The sequence below is a fragment of the Leuciscus leuciscus genome (assembly GCF_965113295.1).
Source record: "Leuciscus leuciscus genome assembly, chromosome: 7".
NCBI classification, from domain to species: Eukaryota; Metazoa; Chordata; class Actinopteri; order Cypriniformes; family Leuciscidae; genus Leuciscus; species Leuciscus leuciscus.
This window is the reverse complement of record NC_138731.1, coordinates 19,521,504-19,538,526: the sequence shown is the minus strand read 5'-3', so window position 1 is coordinate 19,538,526 and position 17,023 is coordinate 19,521,504. Positions and strand designations below refer to the sequence as shown.

The 17,023-nt window shown below is 39.8% G+C and overlaps 2 protein-coding genes across 4 annotated transcripts in view; one reads left to right on the top strand and one right to left on the bottom strand.

The window, feature by feature from the left end:
• The window catches only part of tmtops2b (teleost multiple tissue opsin 2b), a 63,573-nt gene extending 58,152 nt beyond the window's left edge, over nt 1-5,421 (top strand). The window contains exon 4 of the mRNA XM_082175858.1: nt 4,957-5,421. Within this exon, the coding sequence (XP_082031984.1) occupies nt 4,957-5,166 (210 nt within the window). The 3' untranslated portion in view covers nt 5,167-5,421. The remainder of the gene's footprint in view (nt 1-4,956) is intronic.
• st6gal2a (ST6 beta-galactosamide alpha-2,6-sialyltranferase 2a) overlaps nt 1-17,023 on the bottom strand; it is a 79,327-nt gene that overhangs the window by 3,560 nt on the left and 58,744 nt on the right. For all 3 annotated transcript variants that reach the window (XM_082175826.1, XM_082175828.1, XM_082175827.1), the window contains exon 5: nt 16,720-16,894. In XM_082175826.1, the coding sequence (XP_082031952.1) occupies nt 16,720-16,894 (175 nt within the window). The remainder of the gene's footprint in view (nt 1-16,719; nt 16,895-17,023) is intronic.

Genomic DNA, 17,023 nt, shown 5'->3' with positions numbered 1-17,023 from the left:
TTTATAATAATGAAATTGTTTTAAAGGCTACTTAATATATTTTTCTTTTCTGTTTTGTTCTGGATACAGTTAAATTTAAAGGTTTTGTTGTGGAATGTTGAAAAAGAAAGAAAAAAAATACACTTGTAGAGTATGTTTCTTTTTATTTACCGGTATTTTACATCATTACGGAATGTAATAAAATGTGACTTGTACACAAATGCAACTTGTCTGTGACTTTTTTTCTCTCAGCAATGCAAATTAATTTGTTTCAACTTATGTTCAGGGGCCGTATTCACAAAGAATTTTAAGGCTAAAAGTAGCTCCTAACTGGCGAATTTAGGAGCAACTCCTAAAAAGGGCGTGTCACTCGTAACTTTAGGACTCCTAATTTTTTTGACTAAGAGTAATTCACGAAGCATTTTAGCCCTAAAAGTAGCACCTAAGCCTGGGACAGCTTAAAAGAAGTCGAGAGGACTCCTAACTCACTAAGACCTATTCACAAACCACTTTTTGTGGCATTTCACACGTTGGGATGTTTTGAAATGCGTATGCGGCGGCTACAGGAGCTTCCAATCGCGAGGGAACAATTTTGCATTGTAGGCATAACTAGGGATGAAATAACGCCACCAACAACAACTAGGCTACTCATTGCATGTAAACTAATTGTAACGTTTCATTGTGAATCAAATTAAAATGTTCTTCTCTTTGCAAACGTAGGCAGAGGCATATAGTGACAGATTAATTCAATAATGTTGCAAAGATATTGCATCAATCCATATGTTTCATTAGGCTTCTAGGCTATTTGTTTTGCCTTACTCTTTATTCATTTAGGCTATTTATTCAGTTATTCATCATCTTCCGTCCTTCGCACTACTTGTGTAGCGCACGCATTCTCAGACCTGTCACCTGTCACTCATCATCGTAGGGGAGGTGTTTGGAATCATTCCCACGTTACAATCATCAGCCAATCAAGGTGGTCACTTCAGTCAAGCTCGTGCATGAGTAATGACGTCATCCATAGCAACGAAGACTCACTCTTAGTTTAGGAGTTGTCATTTTTCTTTACTAAGAGTAGGTCTGAAAGGCGTTGTGAATAACTTTTAAGAGAGAACTCCTAGCTAAAATTTTTTAGTGCGATTTAGGAGTACTCCTAGTGGTAAGATAAAATGCTTTGTGAATACGGCCCCAGGAAAATAAAATGCAATAGAGCGAACATGTGGTCAGAATCAACAGCGAATGACTCTTAGCCACTAGAGATAACCCATATCACTAATTCAAAAACTGTGACAGTCAAAGCCCATTTACTTGAATAACATCAATATTTCTATGGAAATTTGTTTCCACCACAGAATAAAAAATGAAAATGTAATTGCAAATTTTTATCCCACAATTCTGACTTTACCCCTCGCAATTCTGACTTTTCTAAGAATTGCATGATATAAACTCACAATTGTGAGTTATAAAGGCAAAAATGTGAGATACAAACTTGCAATTTTGAGAGAAAAAAGTCAGAATTGCGAGATAAACTTAAAATTGCGAGATGTAAAGTCAGAACTTTGAGAAAAATCGTTGCAATTACCTTTCTTTTTCATTCAGTGGCAGAAACAAGCTTCCATATATTTCCTTGTGAGTCAGCCGACAGTCTATCATTTTAAAAGCGTCATTACATTGATGAAAGATTTGTTTTCCCTTTGTTATTGCAAGGCACGATTTATCAGTGCATGTTATTAAAGGGATACTTTACCGTTTTTTCATATTAAACTATGTTATTCCCTTAACTAAGACGAGTTGATACATACCTCTCTCGTCTCAGTGCGTGCACTAAATCCCTCTGTCTTGCGGCGAAACTTTGTTAGCCCAGTTCATTTAATATGGGCCAAGCAGAGAAGCTACCAAACACCTCCACGTTTTCCCTATTTAAATACAGTTACTCGCGAAGTGTAACTCGACCTAGAACGGTGACACAAAACAAAACGTTGTGCTTTTCTAAGCGTGTAAAATGGATAACTATTTTGTATGGCGGAATACCATAGCAAGTGCTTGTAAGCACTTCGACTTGGCGCAGTAATATCTTCACTAGAGGGAGCGGGGGCCGGTGAGAGGATTTTTCCACGAGTGAAGATATTACTGCGCCAAGTCGAAGTGGTTACAAGCACTTGCTATGGTATTCCGCCATACAAAATAGTTATCCATTTTACACGCTTAGAAAAGCGCAACGTTTTGTTTTGTGTCACCGTTCTAGGTCGAGTTACACTTCGCGAGTAACTGTATTTAAATAGGGAAAACGTGGAGGTGTTTGGTAGCTTCTCTGCTTGGCCCATATTAAATGAACTGGGCTTACAAAGTTTCGCCGCAAGACAGAGGGATTTAGTGCACGCACTGAGACGAGAGAGGTATGTATCAACTCGTCTTAGTTAAGGGAATAACATAGTTTAATATGAAAAAACGGTAAAGTATCCCTTTAATGTATATTAATAGGCTGGAGCTATGTAGGCTGAAGCTACAGAGGTTAATACACTCTCCGTCTCTGTAGCGGATGTAACCCGATCCGTCCGACGGGTGAATATCCATAAAGCCGCGGGTCCAGACGGCATTCCGGGCCGTGTCATCAGAGAATGCGCGAACCAACTGGCTAGTGTTTTTACGGACATTTTCAACTTGTCCCTCTCCCTGTCTGTAGTCCCCACATGCTTCAAAACGTCCATCATTGTACCTGTACCGAAGCAATCCAACATCACCTGCTTAAATGACTGGCGTCCTGTTGCTCTGACCCCCATCATTAGCAAATGCTTTGAGAGACTAGTCAGAGATTACATCTGCTCTGTTTTACCTCCCTCACTGGACCCATTGCAGTTTGCATACCGCAACAACCGTTCCACTGATGATGCTATTGCATCTACAATATACACTGCTCTCTCCCACCTGGAAAAAAGGAACACATATGTGAGAATGCTGTTTGTAGACTACAGCTCAGCATTCAATACCATAGTGCCCTCTATGCTTGATGTGAAACTCCGGGCTCTGGGCTTAAACAGCTTGCTGTGCAGCTGGATCCTGGACTTCCTGTCAAACAGACGCCAAGTGGTTAGAATGGGCAGTAACATCTCCTCATCACTGACCCTCAACACTGGAGCCCCTCAGGGCTGTGTTCTCAGCCCACTCTTGTACTCCTTGTACACACATGACTGTATGGCAACTCACAGCTCCAATACCATCATTAAGTTTGCTGATGATACGACGGTGGTAGGTTTGATCACCGACAACAACGAAACGGCCTACAGAGATGAGGTACACACTCTGTCACGCTGGTGTCAGGAGCATAACCTCTTCCTCAACGTCAGCAAGACCAAGGAGCTAGTGGTTGACTTCAGGAGGAGTGGCAGAGAACACAACCCCATCACCATCAATGGAGCACCGGTGGAGAGAGTCAGCAGCTTCAAGTTCCTCGGTGTCCACATCACAGAGGAACTCACATGGTCCGTCCACACCAAGGCCGTTGTGAAGAAGGCTCACCAGCGCCTCTTCTTCCTGAGACGGCTGAGGAAGTTTGGAATGAACCGCCATATCCTCACACGGTTCTACACCAGTACTGTAGAGAGCATCGTGACTGGCTGCATCACTGCCTGGTACGGCAATACCATCGCCCGCGACCGCAAAGCCCTGCAAAGGGTGGTGCACACTGCCAGTCGTATCATCGGAGGTGAGCTTCCCTCCCTCCAGGAAATATATGCCAGGCGGTGTGTGAAGAAAGCTCGGAGGATCATCAGAGACTCTAGCCACCCGAGCCATGGGCTGTTCTCACTGCTACCATCAGGTAGGCGTTACCGCAGCATCAGGACACGCACCAGCCGACTCCATGACAGCTTCTTCCCGCAAGCAATTCGATTTCTTAACTCCTGATCCCAAGTGATCAATAACCATAAACACACTGCATCTCAAAACACCTCAACTTAACCTACTGTATATTTACATTTATTTTTTTTCGCATGTGTATTTATTGTATGTATAGATGTCTATATTGTATATTGTACATTATTTATTGTATATTGTATAGTATATATGGTGCTGTGAGTTATCGTGCGCACATTAGAGGTGTAATCTGTAAGTGTAAATTGTTTCGTCCATTGTGTCATGACTGCTATGCTGCTTGGAACTGCACCTAAGAATTTCACCACTGTTGCACTTGTGTATATGGTTGTGTGACAATAAAAGTGATTTGATTTGATTTGATTTAATAAATTGGATTTCGTGTTGACTTTAAGGCTGTCTATTCACACCAATATCAGCAAGACAAAATGACCAATCACAGCAGAAAATTATGATTTCACAGCAAAACTTTTCACCAATTTCTGAGAAAATTCAGCATATACTTTACATAAGCAAAATACAACCCAGAATGCATTTTGCTTTTGTTAAAGGTGCAGTTGTGTTTATCGCTGCTCTGTGAAATTTTGCTGGGCAAAATCCAGTAATTTCATTAAGAAATAGAAATCTGCACAATCGGGAGTTTCGAACAAGGGCAGATTCCACACACAGATTTCAGTCGTGTTCAAGTTGGTCTTGCAAACTCTAACAATAGTATACTCCCTTTTGCTGGTGAAATCCAGACATTTCAATAGAAAATTGGAATCTGCATGATCAGGAGTATTATGTAAGGGTGAAAAAGTTCTCCACGCTTATTCCGCCCGTGTTTAAGTTGGCCTTGCGTGTTTGCCGCGTTGACCAACAGAAAAACGCTTGGTTTGAAAGGAATTTCTGTGAGAATGGTGCTTCATCCACCGCAACTCTATTGACAATGGATAACAGACCTTTTTTGCTAGTGTGACTGCACTATAATTTAACATACACTTAAAAAAAAATTGTTAGCAGTTAAAATTTGCAGTAAAATTACATAATCGGTTTGAAAAGCCTTTACATTTTTGCGACTGTTGACAGTATTTCTCAGGTCTCAAGCGTTTCTCTTTTTGTCTAAAGTTCTACAGGTGTTTCCGCATCTTGTTTTGCTGTCAGAGGAGTTTAATGCAGAATGGTCACACGTCCATGCCCTCCAAGACCACAGTCATCCAGCTCAACCGTAGAGTCTACAGTAACACTATTGCCTGCACTGCCCAGATCTCCACCGGCATCCACAACTGCAGCACTCCTGCCACAGACAGATCCAACCCCCCAGAGGTCACCTCTTAACCGGAGCCATCCCAGACCAGGATGTGGATGATCCTCAACCCTGCCTTGTTTTACAGAATGTAACAGTCTCGTTCCAATGGTTTTCTTTGTCTTGGCCTTTTTCATCCTGCTCTATCAACTAGACAACTCATTCCCTCTCCACAGTTTTCATTTTCCTATGCTTCCTTTTACAGCTGCATCAAAAAACACACAAACAAAAACACAATCTAAATTATGTTCTTTTATGGCAATATGTAAGATAAAAAAAAATAAAAATGTCCCAACAAAAAATGGTTCTATACAGTCTCGGAAGAGTGAGACTAGTATATTACTGTGTACATCTGCTAAGAATTCATTTAGTCACCTTTAACACATAGAAAAAGCATATTATACACTACCATTCAGAATACTGTGGTCGGTAAGTGATTTATTTATTTAATTTTAAAGAAATGTATACTTTTATTCATCTTTTGAACTTAATTCTGGCTAAAAACTGAGCTTTGCCAGCACAGGAATAAATTACATTTTAAAATATATTTAAAGAGAAAACTTAAACAAAATTCACAATATTACCGGTTTTAGTGTATAAACAGTTTTCACTGTTTTGATTAATTAAATGGAGCCTTGGTGAGCATAAGAAACTTTCAAAAAACTAAAATCCTTAACAAGCCCAAACTTTTGAAAGTTTAGATGTACTAAAAGACCAAAACAACAAATTATGATTTCAAATTTACTTCAATATAATTTATACTTTATTTAAACTGTTCTGCTGCTTTTCAAAATGTAAATAGTTTTTATTTTATTTAATTTTTTATCTGCACAATATATAGTAACTTTTGTAATCTGCACAATATATTGTTACTTTTGTAAAGTATTTGAAACCATTTTTGCACAACATGTGAAACATGCATTTTTTTTTTTAAACTTAATTTGCAGATTACGCATGATGTGGTATATCTAGATTTAATAAACAAGTATTTGTAGCCCTTTTTCCATTTCTTTTATATATCCTTTTATTGTCTTTAACTGTTTAAAATAAAAAGTTTCATTTTCATTAATGTTTCATTTTAACTAATCAATTGCTATTGTTGAAACTGTCATCATGAAGAACAAGTTGACTATGCTGATATTGCACAAGGCATTGAGCAGTATTTCTTTTGTGTTAAATGTCTGTCATGTGAACTGTGAAGGACAAAATGTAGCCATATTGCATACTACTGAACATGTACATGTCATGAATTATATATTATATTTGAATGTAACAATAAGCTTTTTTCTTGCTAAGAACACTTCCCCCCCCCCCCCCCCCCCTTTTTTTTTTGTTACCAATACCAAAGAAAGCACGTATCTGTTCCATCATACCTCATATTGTTCCCAGTTATATATCATATAATGAGTTATATTGCTGTCTTGAGCCCAGGTCACTGATGTATACAAAACTAGAATAAAAGTTTTAGAATAAAAGTTTTAGAATAAAAGTAGAGGCACGCTGATCCAGAGCACTTCACATCTGTGACAACGGCAGTGTTTCAGGAACAACGCAATAAGTAAAGATCCATTTCCACAGAGGGAACCTTCATCCCAAAAGATCAAAACACATTATGCATAATGCACAAGTATGAAAGATTCACTTGGGATCCAGAACAATGAATTCTCAGAGGGATTTTTAAGAAAACAAAAACTTTCTTTTGCAACATGCTGAATGTATGCCTGGGGTTGAATAGTGTCTCTAAGGACTCAATGACACTGCTCGACCTCATGAACATCACTCCCATCGCTATAACCCTGAAAGGACTGTGTATGAAGTGCCAAACACACCAAGAGGGACAATGTGAGCATTTCTGCATTTAAATATATGTCTATTTGTAAGAAAGTAGCCGCGTTAATAATTGTCACAACATTACAAAATGGATATTTGCCTTTTGTCAAATTGTTGAGCCATTTTATTTGTTGTACTGTATAAATGCAGATCAATGTATGAATACCACCAATTGATTGCAGAAGTCTAAAGCCGGGACACACCAAGCCGACAGACGTCCGTCGGCCGACTAAGTTTTCTCAGTGTGTTCCGCACCGTTGGCAGAAATTGGTCCTCGTCTGCCTTTCTTCGGCCGACTCGACATGTTGAATCGGAGTCGGGCCGTCGGTGAAGGAGGGAACTCTGATGAGCTATTCAGCTTAGTGAACAAGTCAGTGCACAAGAATAATAGCAAAACAGCGAGCAAAGAAGTCAAAACGGTACAGATAGAAGGCTGTTCTAATGTTACGTCATCTTACCTGAGTGTTCCTTGGTGAATATTTCAATATTAACATGAGCGGAAGGGAATAAAGAAAGTGTTTAGCAGGACTGATATTCAAAACGGTAAGCACGCACTGCTTTGTTTATGGTTTGTGTATCTGCAACGTCGGTTTTCCTTTGAATGAATATATCTGCAGAAATAGACCGTTGTCTCATTTACACGCAGGCGCAGAACATGCATTCTAGCTGACAGTCGGCAGTAGTTCTCTCTGTGTGTTCAATTGCAGCTTTCCCCCCCCGACATAGGCAACGCGAGGCGACAACACAGTCGGCTTTCATCAGCGCTAGTTCCTTGGCGTCGATTTGGTGTGTCCCGGGGTTATGATTTATGAGAACCTGTCTGTCAGAGAGGCATTAACCGCTATTAAATGATTGTGAGTTGTGTTTGAATTCTAAACCTTCTTTAAACCCTTTCTGAACCAGTAATTATAACTTGTTTCCCACTGTACAAAACTATGCACCATGCTAGACTTGCCACAATATCAATTTTCAAACAAATGTATCCACATTCAAACTCAGTGGTATCCGCTTAAGTCATAATGAAGTATTACATTCCGTTACTGGGTCCAAGCTTCCACTCAGTTTCATCTGTATTCAGTGAATACCATCTCAACAGCCATTTAAGAGCACCATTCATTTATAGCACACCTTTAACCCTTAAACGCATACCTGAGAGCTTTACTGACCCGGGGCATCATTCACTACCCTTCCCCTAATTGATTTTTAAAGTTAGACATAAACCTTAGTATTTAGTAGATCATCTATTCATTATCAACAATATAATAAGATATAGGCCTATACATACACACACAGAATGTCTGTTTTCTAATTTTTTTTTATAAAATAAAAAGTGTATAGGGTCAACCCACACTATGTAATAGTATAATTATATATTTTTCTGCGCAATGATTGAATCTCTGACAACAATTACCTTTACTCCTCAAGGTGGAAATGTCTGATGCACGCAATGATGTGATGTTTTGCTAATAATTACCGCGGGCATAAAACAAAAGAATAGGAAGTATCATTAGCTAAACTTGAAATGGTAATTAAAGGTATAGCGGAGGATCTTTCCAAATTTTAGATAAGACCCGCCCTCTCCACTTTTTGAAAAGTTTGATTGATTCACCAGAATGATTGACAATTAGGAGGACCAATAGTTTAGACTACCCACCAGGAAGTAAAACATCCTCCGCTATACCTTTAACTGCGTAGCAAGGACTGAATGCAATCAGAAATCACAAATATGAGCCAGATGACAGAAAATGTTACTTCCAAATTCCAAAAGGTAACAATGTTTTTATTATTATTATTTTGTTATTATTAAAACACTAAGGAGAGTTTTATACTATTGTAGCAGATCCACTATTGTTAGATATCGATACAGGTTGCTAAAGACCTGAATATGCACTTATGATTGGCAAAACATTCATGCATATAAGGGTTAAGCTATGCTTTTAACAACATCATGGTGTACACTAGAGTCTCCAGGCACCAACATTTTAATGATTCAGAAAAGATGAATCGCTGTCTGGCCAACTGAGATTCTGTTATGGAGCTAAACTAATAAAAATGAAACTGAAAAAAATAAATAACAAAATTTAATTTAAACAGGATTTCTTCAACCAAAAATGAAGAAAACATGTGCAGTGGTCACAACACAAGGCAGTTTGATTCTAAACCTCAAATGTTTAACTCTAATTAAAAAAAAGGAAAAATTTGCCAGTCTCCTGTAACATACAGTGTTCTAAACACATTCAAATGATGAATCACTGTCTGGCCTTAGATTTTGCTATGGAAATAAAGTTTAGGATCATGATTTTTCGGTATTATTAAAGCACATTGTGAGTGCATATTTGTATCGTTTGTTATTTGCTTTTGTCATGTGATTGACCTTTTGGACCCTGGAACAGTGAAACAGGACTTCAGACAACAAGCGGATTACCTACGGAAAAGACCCTCATACACAGTGGAGTTTAGTAGATCTGTAGCTACGGCCGGTTATTCCTGAGCCTGAAGCAATGTCATGCTGCATTTTATCAGCCAAGCTCAAGCTTTATGAGGAGATGAGAGTGAATGATTGTAGATGCAAGACTTCCAGAGACACAAGGCATTGAGACTAAACAGATGTGCTTGGATCATTCTTTGTCATCATTTAAAGCTGGCATGAAATGGAAATTCAGCATATCCTTGTTTTTTTCCGTTTTTTTTTTTAGAATATTGAAATATTTATTATAAATGATTGATCCGTGAAAAATTATTTTTCAATACAGTTCCCCCTCCCTCTCGCAGCGACATTTCTCTGATGACGCGTTTTCTGGCATGAGGGTGGGACCAACCTGTCACTCGCATGACATCACAACAATAGCAAAACACAACCATCCAATCAGTTCTTGATGGACAAAGTATAAACCTGTCCCTTTCTGACGATTGAATGCAAGCAAACATTCAGAACTGCCTCCATTCAATCAACATCCGATGGATAGAATCAATTCACCGCCCTACTTTTTTTTCACGATAATCCGTTACCCTCGAATGTACGTCATAATTCAGAAGAAAAGATCTGTTGCCATTTCCCTTCCATGACTTTAATACACTATAATGAATTATGCAACATCATACATATGGTCACAGTGATTCTGTTGGTGCTGAATGTGGGTCAGACTCTTCTAAGCTCTAGGTTGAAAAGCTCCATTGCTGGATGAAAACGTGAGGTCTCCATCTGCTACTCTCTCTGTGGTTTTAGCCAACACAGACTGAGCAAACATCCCACAAGCTCCTGTCAAAGCAGAAGTCAGACCTAGAAATATGCAATAGGTCACTTTCCACAACTGGGGTGTTTTCACACACTTTTGGAGCAGAATTGATTTAATTTGACATAAGAGTTCAGTTTGTCAAGGTTTGGCTGATTAATGCAGTCTAAGGGCCAGATTTACGAAACAGGGCTAATTAGCGTGAGAGCGCAATTCCAAAGGGGAGTGGAAAGTTCTGTGTGATTTACTGACGACACGCAAATGAAAGAACACAGACACAGATCATTTCTATAATGACCAGCGCAATCTACCAAGAGCAGAGCAAATTAGCGTCTGGTTTAAGACTTTTTTTGGGGGGCAGTACATAATGGTGCAATTACCAGCAAATTGATGAGCGCAAACCTTAGTAAATTACCTTGCATGATTCATTTAAATACTCTCCTCCCATACATTTTGCATCTGTAAGGGAAACTCCTACAAATGCATAACACAATTCACATCCAGCGGTAATTCAGAAAAACAAATCTTCAAATGCTCCACGTGAAACTTCGGTCTTCCGACCTTTTACAATTTACCTTTCTCAATTGATTTTAATTAATATGCGCGTAGGAAAGAGAGAAAGGCTTGGATTAGTTTGAAGACGGTGAGGGGCTCTCTCTCTCTCTCTCTCTCTCAGTTAAACATGCACCCTGTCACGAGCGCAGCAGTCATCTACATTACTCACCGATCAAATAAGGCTTTGGCGGGACAAAAATTTGCTTTGGCGGCCGGCTCAAAACGACGCCAGACTTACAGAAGGGTTCCACATTGAAGGAATGACTCATCACAGGTCCAGCCTCAGGGCTGATGCAAGAAGCGCCTGGGGTGAGGAAGTGTGCAGATTCGGACCGCAGTATTAACCCATGTGATAATGAGCTGATGAATTGAATCAGGTGTGTTTGATTAGGGAGACAAAGAAAACGTGCAGTGTTGGGGGTCCTTCAGGAGCAGGGTTGGGGAACACTGATGTAAGATTTAATGCAACCGAACGCGCCTTCGCCTCTCTGAACTTTCCCATCACAGAGGTGATTTTTTTTTTTGCCTCGACGGAGGAGCTGAAAAGTTCAGAAGGCGACACTGGTGCATCGAGAAGACAAGTTTTCTTTCTCCCCAATGTCATCCAAGTTCAACCACAGATGCCTATCCCTGGCCACCATCGCCACCATCAAGTTCGTCCGATCGTGGCGGCTGTTTGTTTGGTGGCCTGGAGAGCTAATCTGTAGTGCAGCGCGAGCTAGCTCGTCCACTGCGTCAGGGGAAAGACCCCGACCTTGGTCCAAATCTTACAGCAGATCAGCATGGTGTGCTTGCAGCACAGCCATTGTGTGCAAGGCATCACTAGCCAGACCCACCATTGTGTATGTCCTGCCATTTAAGAGCGATGTTTGTTTAAAAAGCAGGGCTAGAGCACTTAGTGTCGATGCCTCTACAACCGTGAGATAGTTCGCAAACCTCTCGTCAATTGAGGCATCGAAACATACCCGTGTTTGCGCATCCCCTCAACATCAGCGTAGTTTGCTCGCTGATAGCGATGGATGTGCACTGAACACGGGTTCTTCCATGCCTTTTTGATCTCATTGTGTAGATCAGGCAGGAATGGAAGACTCACGGGAGCTGGAGCGTTATGGCTGGAAAGAAACCGTTCGTAAGGTCTGCCACGAGCAGTCACTTCCTTCATGCGCTCCTACGGCAGCAAAGCCTCGCTGATCGCGTTTCATAACACTCACAACTCATCATACGTGGGGCAGGGTGGCTGTGAGGGTTTGGGTTGTAAATCCTCTTCACTCTCATCAGCCATCTCCTGCTTTCTTGGGCTGCCCAGCAGAGCACTCGCTGTCAGATCAGATTTTAGTGACAACACATCATCATCCGGCAGCTCATACTCACGAGCCTCCGAGTGACGTCATAGGCTGTCGCCGGTCAATATAGATTGCCGTGGTTGGATAGCTTTTCAGACACAGGTTCACGTGGAGGGTGTTCCCCCATAGCGTCATCGACGCAGTGAAAGGGAACAGGTTACAGTCGTTTCTGCCACTCCTAAAGCGCCTCCTGCTGGCACCTCTTTGTAAACAGCATCATTTTGTGGGGCCTTGCAAACCTGTATTAATACAAGTGTGGAATTTTTCTACAATATTCACTCATGACAGTAAAATAGGGCATTCTATGTCAATCTACTGCAGTATTTTCTCTCTCAATCAGTAGAAAATGTGGTTAACACCCAGTCATGCGTAAAAAATAAATAAAAAATACCATCATATACCATGAAACCGGTATCATTTTGAAAATATCGTGATTTAAATTTTTGGTCATACCGCCCAGCACTAGGTTGAATGGGAGAACTAATTAAAAAGTAAGTAAACAACTCACCCAATTAGATATCACTGCTTTGTGTCATGTTAAAATCAAACTTGAATTGGTTTTTGACTTTTTTTTGTGAGCAATGAGCTTGATGAAATAAAAGGTAGCCTACATTTTCGTGTCTGTGACCAGTGTTTACAGAGCTTGATGACTGATGAAAATAAGTTGACTATTAAAAAGAACAGATCAACAACAGTTCAAATAATAAAATAAAATATATTGTTTAAATTGTCACTGGCTTTATTATTTTGGAATAAATGTAAAAATGTGCAAAAACACTAACTTTATACTTTGGTTTAAACTTGGTTTTAATAAAGTATAATATAGTGTAAACATATCAAATAGAATTGTATTTGGTCTTTATGTAATGTTTGTTTAACCAGGGAAATTTGACAACATTAATTTTAACAGGGACATGAATTTACATTTGATAAATCTACAAAGAAAAATACTAAGCACTTTGCCTCATTTTAAAGTCAAGTCAAGTCACCTTCATTTATATAGCACTTTTAACAATATGGATTGTTTCAAAGCAGCTTTACAGAGATAATAGGAAATTACCGTAACAGATTGTTTAGGCTTTACAACACTGCCCTACAAAGCAAAAAGGCAGTAACTACGCAGAGTGCAGAACTGAGAAAAATGACTTTAAAGTTATCCTGTCATCCAGCCTAAGTAGTTGTAGGTAGTAGTTGTATTCTTTGTACATATCAATCCTCATATTTAATTTGATATGTTACCCCTATTTTGCAGTTACTGTATTCTTGCTTTGTATTACTTGTATTACTTACCAAAAACGTGGCACCATACCAAGGAAAAAGGCAGTAACTACAGATTCTCCAAAAACTATTTTGCCACAACTTGGGCTCTGGGTGTGTTAGATACACTGTTTTTGAAATAATTGGAACCATTTGTTTTCCTGAACATGGATATACCAAACCCAAACTAATTGACCATTTTAGGTCAATATTTTCCAATCGGAAGCTGTTCTTGGTGCTGAAACGGCTGCTTAAAGTCTCACATTGCTAAGCTGTATCAAGGCCCAAATGGGGACAATTTATTTTTAATAGGACCACATTATTATGTGTGAGTATTAGATTAATGTGTGTCTGAGGGTGTTTCTGTATCTGTAATGTAGTATCTGCTATACCTACAAATCAGGTAGGATTTTTTCTAAGGCGTTTTCTTTTCAACGCCAGTTCGACCATTTTCTTTCCCCGGCTTTGTGCCATCTCAAACAAAATTTGAAAAAAGTTAGAAGGGTGAAATCGCAAATGTTAAAACCGTCCCGTGAGGATGCCGCAAAATCAGCTGTGTGTGTTCACCATGGAAACAGTAACTTCACTGCGCAGCAACACGGTTATTTTTTGTTAGGTAAAACACAACAAGAATACAGTAATGGATGTTACTGTACTCATGCTTTGTTTCACTAGGGCTTTTTGCAGTTACTGTACAAACGACTACCATTTTTCTCCAAAACGACACACATTTGAGATAAAATGTTTTGTCACATAACAAAGGATGCCTTGAATGTCATGGAAATGATAACTCATTTTTGGCCAAAAATGCAGTTACTGCCTTTTTGTTTTGTCGAGCTCTAGGGTAAAGTTATTGTCCAGCTGAAGTTAGTTTTGATTGATTGATTCACTTCCGTTGCGAAGATCATTAGTTATTAACTTAAGGGCCGCTAACACAACACCGTTCTAACAGGAAAATCCTTAACGCGCTGCGGCCGCCCATCCGCACAAAACAGTGCCTGGTGTCTCGAGAACGCACTCCCTGAAATAGGTTCGAAGGTGCAAACGATTATCCGTTATCGCTGCGCAAACCTTAAAAACGCAAACCCGCAAAAACGCAGACATCGTGCACACGCGCATTACGTGTTCAGCCCAAAGGTATGAGCGTTTGAATATAAATGTGCACAGGCGTGTAGTCCTTCACCACTGCACTCCACTGCTTGTGTACGTTTTATTAGAGCGCATTACTCATTGATGCGCACCTCTGCATAATTGCCTTCAGCAAGCAGCTCATGTTGCAATACATTCACAACCAGGGATGTGATTTTTCCGTATTTATGATACGCACTAAAAGAGCAAGCGGCTGTGTGCAGGACACCCTCATCCGTTCAGCCAGGGCTCAGATTAACACCTGCCAAGTGCTAAATGGGAGTAAAAACCAGTTAGTATATGAACTAGTGTTACTCAGAGTTTGGTGCAATTTACTAATCAAAAAGACTGAGATTGAATTATATAACTATATAGTATGACAAGCTGGACATTTCAAAGTGAAGCACACCACTGTTTTTACACGCGAGGAGCTCATGATCCAGTGTTTTCAGCATCTTGGTTTCTCAGTAAAAAATGTTCCACAGAAACATATCTCTTCAAGCGCTGTGTATTTGAAAACTCAACATATGCAAACCATTTACCAAATTTCGTAATGAGAGTAGTTAATAAATCTGTTAAGTAGGGGTGGCACGGTTCACAAAACCCACGGTTCGGTTCGTATCACGGTTTTAGGGTCACGGTTTTCGGTTCTGTATGGTTCTTCTTGTTGTTTTTTCTTTTAATCTTTAACACTCCAAAAATGTACTTCAGCATATGATATATAGCTGAATTATCTAATTATTAATTTATTTATTTCATAAATGGGGTGTGTTTGCAAAACGCAGCTTCTCATTTCCCGTGGGCTGTGTCGGACAGTTATTTGTCACCACTTTTTGCCAGGGTTGATATTATGTCCCAGCACGGATGTACCAATACAAATAAATAAAACATTTCCAGTTAACTAGCAAAGTATTCGTTTCGTTCGTTTGTTAAATAAGAAGCAATCTAGCGCTGAAATGTGTTTTTTTTTATCAAGTGATCAAAGTGCTCGTTGCCGTTGCGATCAGTGGCGCTGATACAGTGTTCTCGTGGCTCGCGCACACACCGCAGCGGCCGCACATTCTTCACTCAGACGCGCGCTTCAGTCCGTTGAGGAGACTCTAGGCTACTCTATTCGTTCCGATGAAATCACAAAACAAAATTCATACAAATCTGTCCCTGCTTGATATACAACCGCTGATAAACATAATCGGTTTTGATGAAAAAGAAAAATATATACGAGTGCAGATTAGAACTCAGAACCTTTGACACGCTTGGCAAGTTCTGCCACTGGACCATTAAAGTACATACCGGTACGTGGAACAGTCGATCTATGTAGCCTATTTATTCACGTGAAAAAAACAACATATAGCCTAGTGGAGTTGATCTCATTAAATGTCTAAGTAAACCCAGTGTACTATTTAAATCGATTGCTGGACATTGTAATGTTATTCTACATTTGTCTGATTTATGATTTAGCATTGTATTAGCAGTAGCACGGGCACAAGGCTACATTGCGCATGCGTCGAACCGTGCGAACCGCGCGACGCACACACGCACCGAACCGAGACAAGCGAACCGAACGGTTCGGATGTTTTTTCATGTACCGTGCCACCCCTACTGTTAAGGTCTCCCTGCGGTTTTCTACAACAATAATTAAGACAGCCATAAATATTAGTATTGTCATTTTACTGTTGTCTAAAATTTGGATGGCCTTCTTTGTGCTTTGCTGATCATATGCCTGACAACAGACATGCGCAAGTACCATTCTGTGAGCATTATATTTTAGATTAAAAACCAAAAGGGCAAAAACATGAGTAGAGAAGTGAAGTGAATGCTTTCGATTGTGGCTTCTCGTTGTAACCTACTGTAGCTGCTTTGGTGAAGAGTCACTATTAGCATTTAAGGTAGTACTCACTTGATGATGGAAACATGCCAGTTGAGAGGCAAATAAAACACCTTCAAGCACAGATTTCTAAAAACACAGCCTCTTTCTTGGGAGACGGTAAAAAGATGTGCATTTGGGGACAAAGTAAAGGTGAAGTGTGCAATTTCTGTGGCACCAAAAACACATGCAATCAGTTTGTTTGAGCTGTCCCACTGGGATTTAAATGGGAGTTTCACCTCAAATACTGGAAAGAGTTTGGGTTGGGACTGTGAACGTGGTTTAAAAACAGTTATTTTACAAATTCCACTCTTGGAGTTTTGAAACGGTAGCACAGAATATGGGCATGTGTGAGTGCGTATGTGAGGGTCTTACCTATGAACCCTGAGGAGGGTGGGTTGGGCTGGATGTTCTCCAGATTGTTCCCCTGAATCACATCCCATAACTGCCAGATGTATTTCGGGTGCAGGATGTAGAAAGGCTGAGTGGGGAAGTGCATCCTGTGCTCCATGTATGGTGTGAAAAGGTTGTAGTCTGGATTTGAGTACCACTACAAAACAACAAAATAATTATTATTAAATGTTAATGCCTTGCGTTATTCATTTTCTAAATGCATCTTTCTGTGAATGAATCATACATGTATGCTTTTTTTTATTGACCTTGTGATGTTTCATCAAAA